The following is an 18,654-nucleotide window of genomic DNA, read 5'->3' as shown; positions in this document are numbered from 1 at the left end:
CACTGACAGTCCTCACATACATATGCACAAAGGTAATCAAACTCCTAACAGCAGCGACAACGCTTGCCAAGTTACGCTCAGGCTTTGGAAACCATCCACGGAGTCGTAACTGGAAGGCTTGTGTGAGGAAAGCAGCAGAGCAGCACCCCACAATGCAGATGAATGATGTTACTGTAGTCAGTTATGTCCCAAGGAATACCACAGTCTGCTGCGCAACATGAACAGGCTGTTAAAGTCTTCACCCATTCCTGTACTTACCAAATATACCCATGAACTCTTAGGTAACACTAATGAAGCTTCTTTAGAAAAAGAAAATAGCGAGGAAAAGCATCCAAGCGTATTTAATGGTGGTTGTGGTAGATAGTTGGTTTTTTTTATTATTATGTTTTGGGGTTTTGTGTGTGGTTTTTTGTTTTGGGGGTTGTTTGGGTTTTTTTGAACCCGAAAGATCACATCTAAGAAAAACAGAATTAAGGCTTTGTCTACGTCAGAGATTTGTCCTGAAACGGCAAGACCCCTCCAACTGAAATCACCACCCCAATGAAGTTAGAAATGACACCTTTAGACTGTATTTCATGTACAAACCATTCCCAAATGCACTCACTGCCCAAGTATCTGATATTCATTCTGTGCGTGCTCTGGTATGCAGTTAAAGTCCAAGTATATCCTTAATTGCAACGTAGAGAAGCCCAAACTCCCATAATACTTGGTGGTGACAGCACACATCTAATACCTGACACCTCTAGACCTTTCCAGAGACATCACAAAGTAAAATGCAATATACAGATGGCAAGGAGTGCAGATAGATGCAATCTCCACCAGTAAGTCAGTTCGGTTCACTAATCTGACAGGCGGAAAATAAGAGCAAGAGAACCCATTTCAGACACTTGAAGGGTACGAGCTGACTCACTGAGGGATCAGATAAGCACCAAAGCCACCACGAAGCAACTGCAGAGCACATGGCTGCAAGTGGAAAACAGGTGGGAAAAGCAAGTAATGCCTTTCAGCAGCAGCGGATGGTTAGATCAGGCCTCCTTGTGCCAGAAACATGGGTGCACACAACGCCGATCATGAGGCACGCCACATTTTCGTCTTGTTTCAGCTCGCGGTCTGCTGAACACAGAGGAAGCCCCCAAGCCTCTCCTTTGGCCTCGGCCATGTTCACTCCCTAGCAGTGTCTGTCAAAGCCATAATTTATAAGCACTGGAGCAGAATCCTACCTCAAACCAAGCTAACAAAGGCAGATGCTAGTTTCCCCACGTGCCAAATGTACACACCCCAGAACAGGAGCATCAATGGGTTCCACCGGCACCCATCCCTGCTGCGGTGAAGGCCCCAAGAGACGGGTATGTGGTGTCATTAAGCAGCAGCACTTTCTTTAGGGACATGGAAAGCACCCTTCTCTCCCCAGAAAGGCTGCAGAAGCCCAAATAGCTCAAGTTGCTGATACACTGACTCAGATAAACTCCCCTATATTTAAAAAATGCCTTACACTGACAAAGTGATGGACAAATTTCCCTCAGCCTACAGTACTCTTCACTGTTTGACTTGTTACCCTGAGGTGGAAACCATTTGTCTGATCCCTCAACACCTACAGCACTTTTGGTAGCATCTGTTACTTAGTTGTTACTACCATTTTCCTATTTTTTGCCTTCCAATAAAAATACCACCGCGCCAGCAGCGCTGCTTGGAGGAATCTCCACCTGCATGATCTGACCAGAGCAAAGAACACACTGACGCCAGGATACCACGTTCAGAGTCCACTGCAGAGACTCCTGCCAGCACAAAGGCGAGATACAATTCACCCATTAACCAAGAGGCAATTGGTCATTACTCATCTGCAGCACATTGAGGAGACACAGAGACACAAAGCTCTGTGTGTTGCAACTGGGAATCTGGAAGTCTGACCTTCACCATGCTGGAATCCAGATAGTGGCATGTGTGTGAGATGTATTTATTAGACCCCAAAAAAAGAGGACAGATAAAATATCCTCTTTTCCTACCTCAATCGAAAACTATAGCTTTTTTTTTTTTCTTAATCAGCTCAGAGTAGGTGACAGCTACATAAAGACACTTCAGGAAAAGTTATATATAGGGTGGAGTGAACTTTCCCCCAGGAAGCTCTAGATCTAGGTCATCTTGCTTCTGCTGGGAGGTAGGAAAAACCAGGTTACTCATTGGACACAGATACAGTTTATGGAGGAAAACAAAGATTACTTGGAACATAAAATTTTGTGTGGATAGTATTTTTTCTTTCCTGAGGGATTTTTAAAAATAAAATTAATTAGTCCTGAAACATTTTGTCTCTGAATACCTGACTCTATCTACTGTAAATCAAGAAATCCATTGTATTTACAAAAGGAATGGGCATTCTTCAGTAAAATTCCTTTCAGTAGTTTAGCCACACAGTAAAACAAATGCAACTTCAATTCTTAGAAATTCCAGAGAGTTTGTCTAAATTCAGACCTAATGTAAAATCCCTCCTTGCACCTCATTTTTGGTTCTTACAGATAGCTGGCTGGAAGGACTGTATACAACCCAGCAGAGCTCCAGGCGCGTTATCGTATGAATCCACTCCAATGGATTAAGTACCACACTACCACTTCTGATCGAGGGCCGGGTGGGAGAGCAACTGAGCATCTCACGCAGGTTTGGGCCAAAGGCCATCACCTAACGCAGTCCAGCCGCGGGAGGGTACCCAGCCGTCACAACCACTGCAGCATCGCGAAGGTGCCATTCGCTAAAGAGGTGCCTCTATCTGGGCAGGACAGAAGGGTTTTTTTGGCTCAGGACACACCTTAGAGTAATGCTACCTATGCAGTACTTTTACTAGTTTCTGATTTGAAGATCCCTAAAAATTGTCTAGAAGAGGTATGGACCTGTATTCTCAGTTTAGAGACTAAAGATGAGATTTTTGTTAGCTCTTCGAAGCACTACAAAAACAGCCCATAGAGCCTCAGAGACCCAGGAACTACGAGGTGAAAAAGCACTAACCTAGAAAAGAATTAACAGTTAATTTAAAGTAACTATTTCTGCTTGAATTTTAAAAGTTATATTGTTTCCTTCCAAGAAGGGCAATATACTTTCAAGGATGCCACTGTCCGTGGGACAATCCGCAACTGCCTCAAGGTCTCCAAATATATAGATATAACATTACAGAAGTCTGTAAAGCAGACACTAAAGCAATGACTTAGTCATATTTCATAAGCTAAATTGAAGATATATGGATGCAACTGCAACATAAATCATAATACCTAAACAGAAAACAACCGAGAGAAATCACAAAACATCAGAAACTGGCAATGGCAATTAAGCAAGTACTATTATAGAGTAAAAAATAAAGTCTACCGGTATTAAAATATTGATTTCAGTGTCACAACTAAATCTGAATTTAGATTATTACTTTGCTGATCTGAGCTTTTTATATACTCTCCACTTAAGACAGCATTTAACTGCTTTCTGTTAAGCAACAGTACAGACCAGACCAGTTTAGCAGTTTGGTACATCTGTAGTCGAGCAATGCTTGCACCTGTTTGCTCAAAACCTGCGAGCAACCACTTCTCTTTCTGAACTTTAAATAAAATTCATTTATTCAGGCAAAATAAACACCAGTCTTAATCTATACCGCAAAATTATACTACATCTGAATTACAGATTTCGACAACCATGTTAATAAAATGCTGTGATTAATGTTCAGTGCACAGAACAAACTCTGTATCTGGGTTTGATTACAATGATGAATAAAAGTCAGACACAGGCATCGTCCCAGAGCAGTCATGCTGCCCCATAGATACTGAAATAATGGAATCTGGTGCACTTTGATCCCTGAGATAAGTCTCCTGCAGCTCCGAAAAAGAAAGAGCAAGAGAACCCAGCCTCATCCAATTCTGCAACGTTTGCACACTGAGTCATAACAGATTTGTATCCCTCACTACCAAGATGCATCTTATGGGAATAAATAGTCAGATAAATATTGCTCCATCTGCTTCTGGCTAGAGCTTGTATACAAATCATCAGGAGAGCCATACAGAGCGATAGTGGCGAGGACTATAGGGAAACCTTACAGCCTCTACAGAACTACCGTCCAAGTATGTATAGCTATGTTATACCTATGTTTCTGGGTTATATTCTAGTCCAACTTTTTTTTAAAAGCAGTTTTGCCATGACAAAGATTAGAAAGTATCAGTACCTGGTAAATTTAATGGTTTTAATCATGGGTGCAGGATAGCAGATTCCTTGCTTCTGTCCAAACCAGCACTGAATGACTTTTTGCTTACCACTGGATATTCATGCGGCTTCATTAAATTTTATTAGTCATAAACCGGGCGTTTCCTTGATGCTTCTAGGACCTCTCTTAGCACTCCGAACTCTAATGGCATGTGGGCTAACTACAGTCCCAAGCCCTGGAAAACTCAGCATTGTCAGCCAGCTGAGGTTTGTCTTTGACTGAGGATGAGGTTCTCTCTGCATGGGCATTTGGCCTTGGAGTTCAGTGAGCTACATACAAGGACTGCTTCCGAACTGTGCCTCTAGAAATACAAATTGCTCCGAGTGGGGAAAAAGCAGACGAGAGAACACAGAGGCCTCCAGTGTCCAAAAAAATACGATCAAGGGAAACAGGTTTCAGTATTGCAGGGATAATAGTCTGCACATTCATCGCTGCATGCTGGGGCTAAGGGAGAAACTGTATTTCCTGAGTCACAGTTTCTCTCATTCTTTCCACAGTTTCAGTCCTCCCCCAGGCACCTCAAGTCTACATCATCCCTAAACTAAACCAGTGGCTAAAAACAGAGGCAGGATGAGAATGCTTAAAAGTCAGCCCAGCCTTTGATACGACGGTATGCGTGCATGCACGTGTGCAACGCAGAGAGCACGCGTAAGCATTCTGGTGGATCAGCAGAAATGCCCAATGCAATAAACTAGCTGGTTGTGATTTGGCTGACGCAACTGCGGTTGAAAGGACGACTATTTTATCTCCTCCTCCAGTTGCTGCACGCATCTGCTGTTTGTCCGTGTCACTGCGCATGGATCATGGCCCAGCAGCTTTTATGCCACCAGCATTCTGACTTTCTTCTTCTCTGATGAGAAACAGAGCTGCCAGCAGATTCTTATGAAGGACTGGTAAAAACAACCACTCTCTATAACTGTTTGGTCTCTTGGAAATTGTTTCATTAGTTCATAGGAAAGTCAGAGTTGATTTGCTTCAGTCCATTCCACAGATCATTATCTCTTCAAAACATAAAACTAGTTTATTTTCCATGGTTCGGAAACGAAGTCCAGATGTACGACCAGCAACAGCTGCTGATCACACAAATGAACCAGCGGTACATACGGGAAACATAAGAGCTTCCTAAACACACGGTGGTCCTAGATTTTGGGGTGGGTAGTATTGCTTGTTTGGGTTGTCCTGTCTGAAAGAATGCACCATCTCCCAGCATAACAACGATTCATCATCCTGATTAGGCAAGATTTCTTATTACCATCTCCACAGCCTCTTCATTCCTACTAATTGAGCATCTGGAACACGGGCTGCAAAATAAACACTGAACTATTGGATTCCAAAACAGATTTTAGGAGACTTATCTCCTGTCTTTAACAGATCTGCTGATAAAGCTCGCTCTCTACGGCGGCAGGTTTGTCATAAATTCCTGCAGAGGTTCATTTTATGATGGAGGAATATTATTTTATCAAAATCAAATTATCATGGAACACTTTACAAACAGGAATTAAATTTGTAAGCGTGCCTGCACTAAAGATAAAGTTTAGTACACCTTTACTCCTCATTTTACAGTGAGGAAACTAAAGCAGACCAGTTAAGTCATTTGCTAAAAGTTATAAACTAAACAGAAAACTGAACGAAAAACTACGAATGTTTATGCTAGGGCTGCTTGAGTAATTTTCTGGTAGATTTGGGGTTTTTCTGTTTAGTTTTAGGGGTGGGGTGTTGGTGGCTTGTTTTTTTTGTTGTTGTTGTTGAAGCCCACAGTATAGTTTTGCCCAGGAAGAAGCTACACATGGACTGTACCTCTGCTTGCAGCTGCCCCTCCAAGAGGCTGGCAGAACAACAAGAAAGATAGCGTCTTCTACAAAAACAGATCCTACCTTAAGGAAGCAAGACACATCTTCACTTCTGAGACCCTCACAATGTCAGGGAAAATTCTTCTTGTGGTCTAAATCAAGACTGAAGCTTGCTTTGTCTTTTAGAGTCAAAGAATGGCGACTCCTCAGCTTTTTCCCCTGGAGAGGTTTTATTCTAACTCAGCCATGACATCCCTAAAAACCTGCTCATTTTGTAATTCTTTCGTCTCTTCAGAGATGTTTCACTAGCTCATAGAAAAGTCACGGATGATTTGCTTTAGTCTATTCCACAGACCATTACCTCTTCAAAATACAAATACATTTCTCTGTGTGTGTCTATGGGGAGGTAGTAAGAAGGACAAGCACAAAGACTGGAAGACACAAGTCTGTCATAAGCAAGTGGTGTTGCTTTTAGTTCCTTGACCTTACATTCTGCAAGCAGTTTGACTAGAACCATTACCAGTGTCTGCAGAAGCGCTCCATTAAACCAAGCTTCTTTCCTTTAAGTGATGAACAGAGACACAGGCAGACAGGGAGGGACCTTGTATAGCATCTTGATTCAACTTAAGACATTTCTTGCAGAAATCTATGTAAAGCAGCAAGCAATACTCTGTCAAATATGATTATAAACATATGCTATTCTTTTCAAAATTCCTCTTGGAAAACCATCTGGCCAAAATGGCTAAGAACAGATCTTTACCAATTGCCAGCTCAACAACTCTGAGTCTAGAAACTGTCTCTAATTTTCATAGTAGAAAGATGATAACACAGAGAACTCAAACATCAGCATACAGCTCCCATTTCCTCTAGCCATGCCCACCACATATTTATAAACAAGTGGAGTTAAAAATCGATTTTAAGCAGGCAAAGAATTACAATATTCAGCCAATATTCATTAAAATATTAGTTAAAAACAGTTTATGAATGGCTATCTTCAAGATTAAAGTTACCTACCTCTTTGATACCATCTGGTATCCTTTATTTTCAGGTTTGCCTGCCTTCCTCTCTTCTCCCTCTGCCCCCAGCAGCTTTTTTTGCTAGCTAAATGGAAGATGGCACCCATTAGCCAGCCTGGCAGGCTACACTGAAACCAGTATGCATTAAGACAGGAAATACAGGTGCACAGTTTTTTTCTAACCTATCTAGAAAAGAAGTCAGACTTAGCACCCTCAGGAAACTTTCCACCTAGCACTGATGACCAGCAACAAAATTCTCTAGACAACCAGCTAAGTTCTTCAGATGTGGAAGGGCTAAGAAGTGTCAAGGTATATTGTACACTAACCAAATAACCTTGGGTGCTATTACAATGAAGTTCATAATACATATAATTCACTACTAGCTGGATAATTGAACTGTATATCCCTATACAGATATTTTAAAAAATTATTGCTTTGCACATACAAATAATTTCCTAGAACTGCACCATAAGACATGGAGGGCTTACAGATTTTCTGAATGCAGCCATCTAAATTGTTTCGCAACAATTTATCAGGAGTGACTTTAGCACTTAGTGCTTGGTCTTTCATAGTTAGAGACATTATTCCAAAATATTATTATATCATTTGTTCATTGCTGAGAACCAGTTATATAAGGTAGCTTAACCAATAACATTCTTGAAAAGTAAACACAAAACATCGCTGGCTTACTCTACCATTTCTCATCTCAACTTCAGCTCCTCCATCTCTTTCTCTCCTCACTGAAGCTAATCTCCACCTAGGGCACTGCTGCCACAGGGCACCAGCCAGCAACACACCACCAGACGCACACTCATTTGAATCCCTTTGAAGTTTCCACTAGACCAAGGAGTTGTGGACTGGAGCAGTATTTCAGCTCACATCCACAAATGCAACTGTAATTCTCACACGTCGTCAGCGAGATGTGGAGGACAAGCAGAGGACAGGGCAAGACCTGCACATGCAGTTTTTAAATATACTCCTTCCTCTTAAATGCAAGTAAACTTACTAGTTGGTTTGCTTTTTTTCATGGCTAGCTTTCCATATGTAACGTTTTCACATCACGTCTTTCCTCCTCCTATGCTATTCCAACCTATACCAACAGTTCTAGCTTTGCACAACCACTCAGTGTCAAATTATAACATGTTATACTACCATAGCCTCCCTTCTTGTATAACACACACAATCACAGATGATAAATCATCTCATTCGCAGCCCAAGAGAATTTTGTATGGATGTTTATATAAACGGGTGCAACTCCTATATCAGAATTAATCTGGTTTGCAACTTTTAAATTATATTAATTACCATACCATTAAGACAACGGCATCAGAACATCAATGTAGTATCAGTAATATGAGAGTATAAAAAAAGCCTTGCTGCTCTGTTGAACAGAATACATTGAACACATGCATCCACAGAGGCAAGTTTCACACAGAAATGCAGTAGAGAGTATTTCAATAAAGTTTTCTGACTGTTCAAACTGGAGACTTCTTCAGCTTCTTGGATAAGCAATACTCCAAGGCTGCACCTACTGCCAAGCTACGGGGCTCCTGGAGGGTGTCTTACTCGGGGACCTCGGGCACCGTCGTCACAGGCTGCTGTGCCACCTCCCTGAACTTGAGCCAGCTGGAACGAAGCATGACAAGACAGATGGATGGGGACCAGGGTCCAATGCGTACAGGTGATGCTCAGTTAACACAGCAGGCCCAAAGAGGCCATTGCAGCATCCCCAAATTAAGAGAAGCCATGAGACATCCTAAATTGCGCTTTCAAAACCTGCCGTCCCCAACAGCTTTCGGAAGATTATGGGACCATGACATTAGGTTAAGCTCATGTTTGTGATCTTTCATTTCATTTTGTGCCTACAGCCTCATCAAAGGAGTATCCAGGTCAAAATGTTTTAAATTAATCCTCTGAATAAAATAATCAAAAAACCAAAACCATCCACTAGATCCACCGAATTACTTTATTTGGGCCTCCAAGACAACACAGAGTGCTACTGAGTACCACAGCGTGCTTTAGATCTCTCCAGGTAAAGGGGTAAAATATTTTGTTAGGCCATCTGTCACATCAACATTTCACATGTGCTATTATGAGCTCAGTACCAATACCAAGAACATGCACTTATTTCTCATGCTTTCAGCTTACTAATTTAGCAAGTAGTATGTGTCTTTTTTTTTTTTTTTTTTTTTGAGTGCAGCATATTTTGTCCACAGCAGTACTTTTTTGAAACTTGAGAGAAAAGATGTGATGTATTCTGTACTTTACTGTATAAAATTCCAAAGTTTATTAAACTGGCAAATTATTTCCTGCAACTATTAAGGAACTACTTAAGAATAAAAATAGGAGACAAGGACTAAGAAAACTGGCACATCTGTTCTGCAAAATAAAGTCTTTGAGAACTACTAGAAGTAAGAGAAACTGGAAAAAACAGTGAACTTGTCTGGAAAAACAGCAGAAGGCATATTGCCAACAGATGGTGAAGAAATCATACACAGAAAAGGAAAACAAACTTGAAAGCATACTCAATTTTGAGGACTTGAGAAAAAACAAAACCAAAGCTCTTTCCTAATCACAGATTCCCTGGTTAAAAATGGAGTTGCATGTGCCTAGAAAAACAGTTGTAATTTCTGGGTTCTAAAATGGAGGCATCCACAATTAGCGTCCGTCTACAAAAATGTTGGTCCACTCTTGAAATCACTTCCTTTCCCCCCTACACACATACACACTTTTTTTGTTCTGTTTTGTTTCCCATGTTAGCCGTTAAGCTTGATGCACTGGAAAATGGCTCATGTTTTAATGGACCACATTCTCATTAACTCAGATACCTGTTTACAAAGATGTTTCCTTTCTGAAGCCTTTCTGCTGTAGCTTGTAACACATACTGCCACAGAAACCAAGAGCAGAGACAAGTATATGCAAAGCCTCTAGCAGAAGTTACATTCCCCGTTGCTCCACGTGTCCACACTGCCAATTCAATTTTCAATCTCACTTTTGGAAGCTGGATTTTTGCACAGTCAGTTCAATAGCATTCACCGATAACAGAAATTTGACATGCAATACTGAAACTGTTATTGGGGGTGCATTTTGCAGTTAGAAATAAATAGCTAAATTAAAATCATGGCTTAACAAGATACCCATATGGATGCCCATGGCACGATCCTGTGAGAACACGAAAAAGTATTTTAAATGTCAAAATAACGCACAAGTTAGTTACAAGAGACTTAGAAGTCATTTCTACAATGTGTATCTTCACTCAACAAGCTTCCTTCTCCTAGTTTGCGTACCCTGCAAGATCTGTTCAGGAAGCTGACACATCACGGCTGCAAACCCAAGAGAAGCAAACATACCAGATTTTATTCTCTTCTAAAATACATCCATTTTAGGGCTGAAATTCCAGTAGTTAGATTTTAAGTTGTTCATCTCCTAGTTTCTTGCACACACTACTTGCCACGAGATAGTTTTCAAACTCATTTTATCCTTTTCTTTGCTTTCCTTCCTCAGTCTATATATTCTCATATACATTCTAATTCTGGTTAAGACACTGTGAGAGAAGTAATTATCACACACAAGAACAAAAATCCTAAATTCCCATTTGTAACACTGAATCCAGGGTGCCACCTGAAAGTTCAAGTGAGAGAGTGTCCTATTGCTAGCACAACCACAATAACAGAGCGTAAAGAATTCGACACCTTTAAAGTCTGTCTTGCGCATCTTCTAAACCCAAAATAATTCAACATTATAAATCCCTTCAACCTCAAAGTGCATGAATGCTGCACAATATAGTAGGTAAGGCTTTTTTTTTTTTTTTTTTAATCACAAACCATTGTGGTTCAAAATCTGTGGAAAGACTAGCTTTGAATTTTGACTATACAAGACACAAAATGCTCCCTTAGGGTGAAGCTTTCGGGGCTTTCAGGACAGCCAGCGATGTTCGAGACAGCCAAGACCTATGGGCACACCACCCGATGCTACACAGCTCTATTCAAGCGAGGGAAGTTTTGCTATGAATACACTTACTCAACAATAGACACCTGTAGTTTCATTTATTTTTACTGTCTGTTGTGGTCTCAGTCAACCATCCCCACTTCGGCGCAAGAAGTTCATCAAGAGAAAAAAATTTTAAATACCCCAGCCTTGGAGGAAGAGTATTTATCTACCACTGACATCCACAGGAGAAGGCCTACATAAGGCATATACTCGATTTGTGACTCTTACAAAAGCTAACAGGTTGTTTTCAAGGGGGGGGGGGAATAAAACAAAAAAGAAACCCCACAAAACAACTCCACAAGTCTTCCTAGAATCACAGATGTAAATGTAACAAAGAGCAGGAACAGCCAAACTCTGTATCTGACAAAAACACGATGCATTCCTAAACTGCATGGACAAATCAGGTTTAATTCAAACACGACCTTTAAAAAACTTAACCTGCCACCAAGCACTTTCTATTTATTGGACTTCAGCAGACATAGTTTAAAAGTCAGAAAAAAATTCCCCACATCAAAAAATTTATTCTAATACTAAGCTTCTGCACCCAAAGAAAACAAACTGGCACACACTGCCAGGCAACATCAGTGCTGCTTCACCGCACCAGCAAGAGCTGCTATGAAGGGAGCTTCTCTTACAGGGCTTCAACACTACGTGGGCCGTAATTCTTGAACTCATAAAGCATTTGTAGATGACACGTCTGCCCGCTTAAACACTTCCCGCAATTTTGTTAATTATATGTCAAGGTCTGCAACTACTAAATGACTCCCATCCTAGAAAAGAGAGCTCTCGGGTCCCCCTCCAGAATTTGTGTCTCAACTGCCATCTCTACAGATTCCTCTGGAACGTATCCCATTATCTCAGATGGGAAAATACTTTTAGAACTTGAATAAAATGTGCAGCTATACCACTGGGAAATGGTGGGGTTTGGGGGTGGTTTTTTTCATTTTTTTAGTGCCGTACAACCGTTTACCGCAGGTGGCTCGTTCAGGGCAATATACATTTCTATATAAGGGGATGGAGATCACACCAGGAGCAGACAAGTGCAACCCAAGTTCAGCTTCCCCTTTCCATGGCCACGAGCAGGGCTTTCATGTTAACGCCATCACCGCTCTACACCGACATTATCGTCCCCTGCGAGGGATGCGAGAAAGAAAATACCCGGCCTTCCCCCCCGCTCCCCCCGATTCGTCATCAAGATGCAAGTTCACAGATTCTCTCAGAGACAAAAAAAAACCAAAAACGAACAATGGGAAACACTTCCCCGCGGGCGCCCCACACGACCGAGGGAAACGGGATCCAGAGCTACTTACTGGGGATCAGACGCTGCTAAAAATACGGGAGCGAAACCCGGGCGATGGCCCATGCGCCGGGACAAAGCCCGGGCAGTGCGCGCGCCCGCGGCCCCCGTCCCGGAGCGTCACCCGAACAGCGCAACGCCAGACGGTGATGTCACCGCAGGCAGGCAACAAAGGACGCGGCACCGGCCGCACGGCCAGCGCCTGCCTTCCTCCTCCTCCTCCTCCGGGACCCCGCGGCCGCCCCCCGCCCGGCAGCGGGCCCGGCCCGCCCGACGCTCCGCGCCGGCTGCCGCCACCGGAACCTCGCCTCCCGTCAGCCGAGAGGCCCCAGCTGTGAGACTGGAAGAGACAAAGCGGCTTCCCCCCCGGTACGCCTGAGCGGAAAGGGAGAGGTTCGGGCGGCCGCCCAGCGCAGGAGAGGCGGCCCCCGGCCCAGCCCTCAGGGCGAGCGGCCTGGCGGCTGCCCCGCGCCGCGGCCCCCGCGCCCCTCTCCTCTCCCCTTGCCCCGGGGCCCCGCCGCCCCCCGCCCGTTCCCCTCCAGCCTCCGCTCTCCGCCGCGGCGCTCCCCGCCCCCTCCCCTACCTGATATGGCGGCGGCGGCTCCTGATCCGGCTCAGCCCCGTCCCCGTAGCTGGCTCTGTCCGACTGGGACTCGTGCAGCAGCGAGATGTCATCCGAGGTGGGGGACTTGAGGCAGTTCCCCATCTTCCCGCCGGGGAGCGGGGCCTCCTTCCCCCCCCTCCGCCGCCTCCTCCTCAGGGACGGTCCGCCAGCCCCCGGCGGCGGCGGCGGCCCCGCGCCCTCAGCCTCCCCGCCGCAGCGCGCAGCCCGCAGCCGCCCCGCCGGGGAGGCTCATGCCAGCCCCGGCCCTAAGCGGCTTAACAGCAGCCCGGCCGCCTCCCGCTTCGCTCCGCAGCCGCCCCGACCCCCGAGCCGGGGGGGCGGCAGGACTGGCCTCCCACCCCCCGGGGGACGTCGAGGGGCAGCGGGCTCCGGTGGGGTCCGCCCGCCCCGCGGCAGCCCGGCGCTGTTCTGCTTCCTGGTCACCCGCTCCCTGCGCACTGGGCTTTGTCGCACAGGCCGCCCTGGCTCCTCCTCTCACTCCTCCCCGCCGGGCCAGGTTAGCCGCCGCAAGGCCCCGCGCCCGGCCCCGGCTCCGCGGCGGGGGAGCCGTTCCCGCCCCCGGCGGGACGAGACGAAGCGGGGCAGGGGCGGACCCGGCCGGCTGCGCCGCTTGCGGGGCGGTGGGCTCCCCCCACCGGGCCCCAAAATGGTGGGTGCCGCTTTGCTCCACCCCCGGGAGCGCTTTGTTTTTGTTTGCTGTCCGGGCATGGCGGCGCGGCCGCGGCGGAAAGGCCGCCCCGAAGCGGCGGAGGGGCGGGCGGCGGGGCCCGGCCGGCGGCACCGGGGCTACGGCCGCTCCGCGGCGGCTGCAGGAGCCCCCGCCGCCCCCGGCCCGGGCTCGTGTGAGGCCGAGGATCCTTCCCCGGCGTGTGGTTCACCCCCGCGTTGTTTCTCGGGGAGGAATGCGGGTTCCTCGCGTGCTTGGCGCTGGCGGTGCTCGGGCGGGCACGGTTTGGCGTTGTAGGGGCAGGGCAGTGAACCCCGAGTGTGGAGGGGGAAAAAAAGCAACTGGCACTTTTTGTGTCACTTCTGTGTTTCTGAAGGTAGCCTTCTGGCTTTTTGCATGATAAGCAGATACTAAGGTAAACCATGTGTTTAGCTCCTTTTTTTTCTTCATAAAAATTTAATCACGCTTGGATACAAATACAGATAAATGCAAATCTCAAGAGAGTGAATGCCCCTCTTTGACTGCGTTAGCGTGCTAGCACAGACCCACACACAGGGGAATGACCCTCGCTTCTTTTCCAGGATCCTTTAAGTGTTCTTTCCAGCTTTGTCATCTGGGACAGTTCCTCAAAATCCCTGCCAGGCTTTCAGGTTCAGACCATGGAATATATTTAAAAATCCTTTTTTTTTTTACAGTGTTTTTTAAAGTGAAGCAAATTTGGTGCAGATGAGAACTGCTAGGAAGTACGGTCTGTAAAGCAGTACAGCATGGCTACTTTTTATCACCAAGATCTCTGCTGATCCATGGCAGTCCTGGTTTGCACTAGAGCTTCCATCTTGGGTCAAAGTATCTACCAGTTGTCCACAGCGATGTATTTGGCTCTACAACCTTTCCTTAAGCATTTGAGAGGTCCCGTGGTGGACCTCCCAGTCCGGGAACAGAGTTTTTGCTGATTATGCATGCAAGTTCTTTCTTGAAGATTTCATTTTATTGCTATTTAGGAATTTTGTTTTGCTGCTTATCAATGGATAACCTAAACAGCACCAATGTAAAATCTGTAGCAATAGAAAAGTTATCACTGGCATTTATGGGATTTGAACACGGTTTTAAGCTTTTCTAAGAACCCCAGAATAAAAATAGTTCACGAATTGTGAGCGTTGCTCATGACAGAGAGCAATGGGCTGCTGTAATAATAAGGACTGCTGTACAGGACATGGTCATTTGGGTGTTTATCCTATGAGTATGTTGACTTAGTTTAATAGAGTTAGGCAAGCAATCGTTGGAGAGGATCCAGTAAACCACTGCCTTTACCCAGTCATGATTTCAAGGTTAAGGCAATGTCTGAGCTGTCTGGTAGTGAGACTCCAGCTCTGTTACCGGTATTTTCAGTTGTGCAGTGGCATCAGGAACAAGATTACTGGTGACTAGAAAGACTTCCTTATTCAGCTGTCATTTCATGGCTTGTTCTCTCTGTGGAGCTTCAGCCTGTGTCGTTGGCGTAGCTCATTGTAGACCACAGGCGTGTGCCGCAGCGTGCCTTGCAGTCCTGATCCTGCACAGTGTGTAGGGCCTGTGGGAGCATGTGGTGTCTCCCCGCTGGCTGGCATGCCAAGCTTTCCTTTCTTTGGAAACCAGCACGTGAATGTGGGTCTCTGGTCTCATCCTGATATGCAGTCAGGACATAGCTGGGACATACTCTGGGGCCCCACAGTATAGATGCTGCCTTTATTTACCTTGAGTCAGATCTCCAAGAGGAGTAACTGCTAAGCCCGCTTGAAACTCTGCCATTAGTAGGTACAGGATGCTCGAAATCTGGGCTCCATTTAAAAGACTTACCAAATGCCAGAAGAGATTTCGTGATGGACTCACAGAGACCAAAGGGGAAGCAGCAGTTCACATTTGTCTTTGCAACATGAGGGACTCTGCACCTGTGAGAGCTCTGAAGGAGGAAGAGCCATTACCAGGGATGGTTTAAGCCACTTTTTTTCTAGGCCATTCACTCCTATTATGTCAGGCAGGTGGTTAACAATGGCTTTGCATCACCAACTCAGAAGTTGTACAGCGGTCCAGGAGATGCAGAATGGAAAAATTTTTGTGTTCGTGAATGCACAAATGTTGTCTTTTAATATCCCTGTGTATGCTGTGGTGTCCCTGTGAGGCTACTGCTTCTGCTACCACATTTTTTGCAGCCTGGGCATAAGAAAGCAGCTGAAGAGCTTTTCAAGGTGGAGGTTGGTTGTCCTTATTGCTCAATAACCATTTGATGTGATTCTTTCTTCTAGAGAACACATGAACTGTTTTCACCATTTCTTCATATTGTTACAGAAAATTAAACAGACCTGGCAGGCTTCACTGTACCTGCTTTCTGTAGATAATATTTGTAAGTACAGAGGCTGCTTAGAAGGATCTGCTTTTGTGGAGATGGACAACAGAGGTGATCCTTGCACATGCAGAATGGTAGAAGTGGCTATGGACCAAATAGAGTATAGACCAAAACAAAACAGGTCCCCGTTAATGGGCTGTTCATGCTGTAGGAGATCTTTGTTCCATACAGATTTGGAGGCTCACAAATAGGTTTCATATGTCCCTTTTTTCCTGAGATAATGTGATTTTTCCCTCTTCTAGCAGAACCATAGGACAATTTAGCCAATGGCTTCAGTTCTGTCTGTTTTTTACTTTTCCCGCTTAGTTTGGGGGGCAAGTAATTATCAGACTGGATTTTCTAGAGCCTTAAAATGATCCTGTAGATGGAAGAAAGAGCCATGTAGTGGTTTAGGGCTGCACAGATACTACTGGTAGTAAAGATAAATGCAAATTACAAAAATTTGTATCGGACTAATATCAATACAGAACTGGAAACCTAAGTCCATGAAACTTTCTCACCTGTAAACATTTAAACAGTTGGCTATAATCTGTTGTCAGAATGGAAACAGGGTGATCTGAAATTTGTCACTGCATAGGATTAATGTTCTGGTAAGTCTCGATACCGCAATGTCATGCACAGGTCTGTTCTGACTGGTTTTTGGCAGCTAGCGTCTTCTAAGTGAAATGTATTTTTAAAAACAAAATGGAAATTAATGAAAAATTATTTTAAAGGATGCAAACAATTGAATCTTTATGTTTTATTTTGGAGAGTTTTGATATGAGGGGAGACAAGTTACCTAGTGCTGTTATTCTTAAGGCTCTCATGAGCTAGCCAGAGATGAGGTAGCTCATCACTGAAAAATCCCTTCTTTTTGAGTTAAAAATCTAAAAAGCACTGAGGATGTGAAAAGTCTTTCTTGTTAACAGTTTCTCTGCAAAATTGACGTAATTGACTAATTTAAAAGATCCTTCAGTGACTTCATTTTACATGATCCATGGTCATGTTATTGTTGAGTATGTTTAATGTGTCATGCTCAACAAATGTTTTGAAAGACCTTTTCTGTCCTCAGCATGGAAAAGTTTTTTCACCTCCTGTTCTTCCATCAGGCTTATTTTCCCAGCACTTATCATCTCTTATTATGTCTTATCTTTCTTCTGGATAAGATTGTTTTCTCAATTCATATACAGAAGCCCAGTTAACTTCTGAGTGCAATCGTTCCATGCCGTGGTACCCATAGGTTCAGAGATAGTGCTGTTTGCTCAGGTAATGTTGGTGAATGAGATGCATTACAATTTTAAAACCTTTTTCTGGAAAAAAAGGCCTTGTATACCTCTGGAGAATGGAAGTAAATTACATTCTTCTATTATATATGTGAATTTGATTATGGGAATGACTGAGTTAATTTATCTGGTTATAAAGAACGTAGCATCTTCTAAAATGCACGTGATTATTTTTAGTTTTGTTGATTTTAGCTGAACTGTAGATATTTCTCAGTGTATGTTACAATTGTATATTGTTTTCCGAGAAAGAGTGAATGCAACACTAGAAAGCAATTATGGAACTAATATATTTCCCTGAAATGCACTTTGTGATGCAGGATTTTGTTCATGTTTCTAAAAATTACTTAAACTTCTGCTTAAATTATCCTGGTGTCACAAGTACCACTTACATTAATTTTTCCCAAAGATACCATCTTGCTAAGGGTATGTTTTCCATTATAGGCATAAATAAGTTGCATTCCATGATAACTGTTTTCCCCAGATCCAAAACGTTTTATCACCAAGGAGTGTAATGCCTACCTACTCCATGCACAGGGGCACCTACACTGTACGTCACAAAGAAGTAAAAGGACATGTATTTTGACATTAAAAAAAAAAACAAACAGCAAAGCAGACAGTGATCATACAAAAGTAACCTCTTCAAATAAACCCTGTCACCCAGCTTCATGGTGAATTTTGTGTATGAGTCAATTTTCCTTTTCCTCAGTGTACCACGTATTACCACAGTCTCAACTTCAAGAATGATCAGAGCCCTAGAAAACATGGTCTAAGAGGAGAGACTGAAAGAATTGGGGTTGTTCAGTCTAAAGAAAAGGAAAGTGTTGGGAAAAGTGGTAATGATCTTCCAAAATGTGAAAAGTTTCTCTGCAGAGAGAAGGAATACGTTCTTCATGTTCAGTGGATCTAGGGCAAGAGGTGGTGGACTTGGAGTAGGAGATTTAAGGTAGACATTAGGAAATTACTTCAAACTGCAAAAGTTGTTTAGCACCAGAAATGATTACCTGGGAATCTCGCTTACTGAAGGCTTTGAAAGGCGCATTAGGCCAAACGTCTCAGGAATGGTTTTAGTTGTAGTAGATTATATACAGATAACCCCAAAAGGCTCCAGACTGGTTTGTATTGTTTCATTTCTCTCGGGTGATTTAAAACAGATGCATTACTGCTGTGTTATTTTAATTTTCACTCTTCCTTGTATCCTTAGAAGATGCCAGTAAGAAAACATGGCAGTAGGTAAAAAATTGGGTAAGTAGAATGGGTGGTGAAGTTCCCAATAGCAGAATATTAAGGAATTGCAGTTCCTGCAGGATAACTGTTGTGTTTGAGCAGGAGTGTGACTTGCTGACATGTCCCCCGGACAGGCTTTGGGACACGAGTACTGGGCTGGCGTTCAACAAGT

At 44.1% G+C, this 18,654-nt stretch overlaps 1 protein-coding gene across 1 annotated transcript in view; it reads right to left on the bottom strand.

The window, feature by feature from the left end:
- The window catches only part of RNF11 (ring finger protein 11), a gene marked incomplete at both ends in the record, with an annotated part of 31,282 nt that extends 18,255 nt beyond the window's left edge, over positions 1–13,027 (bottom strand). Inside the window, one exon of the mRNA XM_082002669.1 lies at positions 12,905–13,027. Coding sequence (XP_081858795.1) covers positions 12,905–13,027 — 123 coding nt within the window. The remainder of the gene's footprint in view (positions 1–12,904) is intronic.
- Between the last annotated feature and the right edge of the window lie 5,627 nt (positions 13,028–18,654).

The sequence above is a fragment of the Phaethon aethereus genome (genome assembly GCF_964289735.1).
Source record: "Phaethon aethereus genome assembly, chromosome: 8".
Lineage (NCBI taxonomy): Eukaryota > Metazoa > Chordata > Aves > Phaethontiformes > Phaethontidae > Phaethon > Phaethon aethereus.
This window is presented reverse-complemented; position numbering and strand designations above follow the sequence as displayed.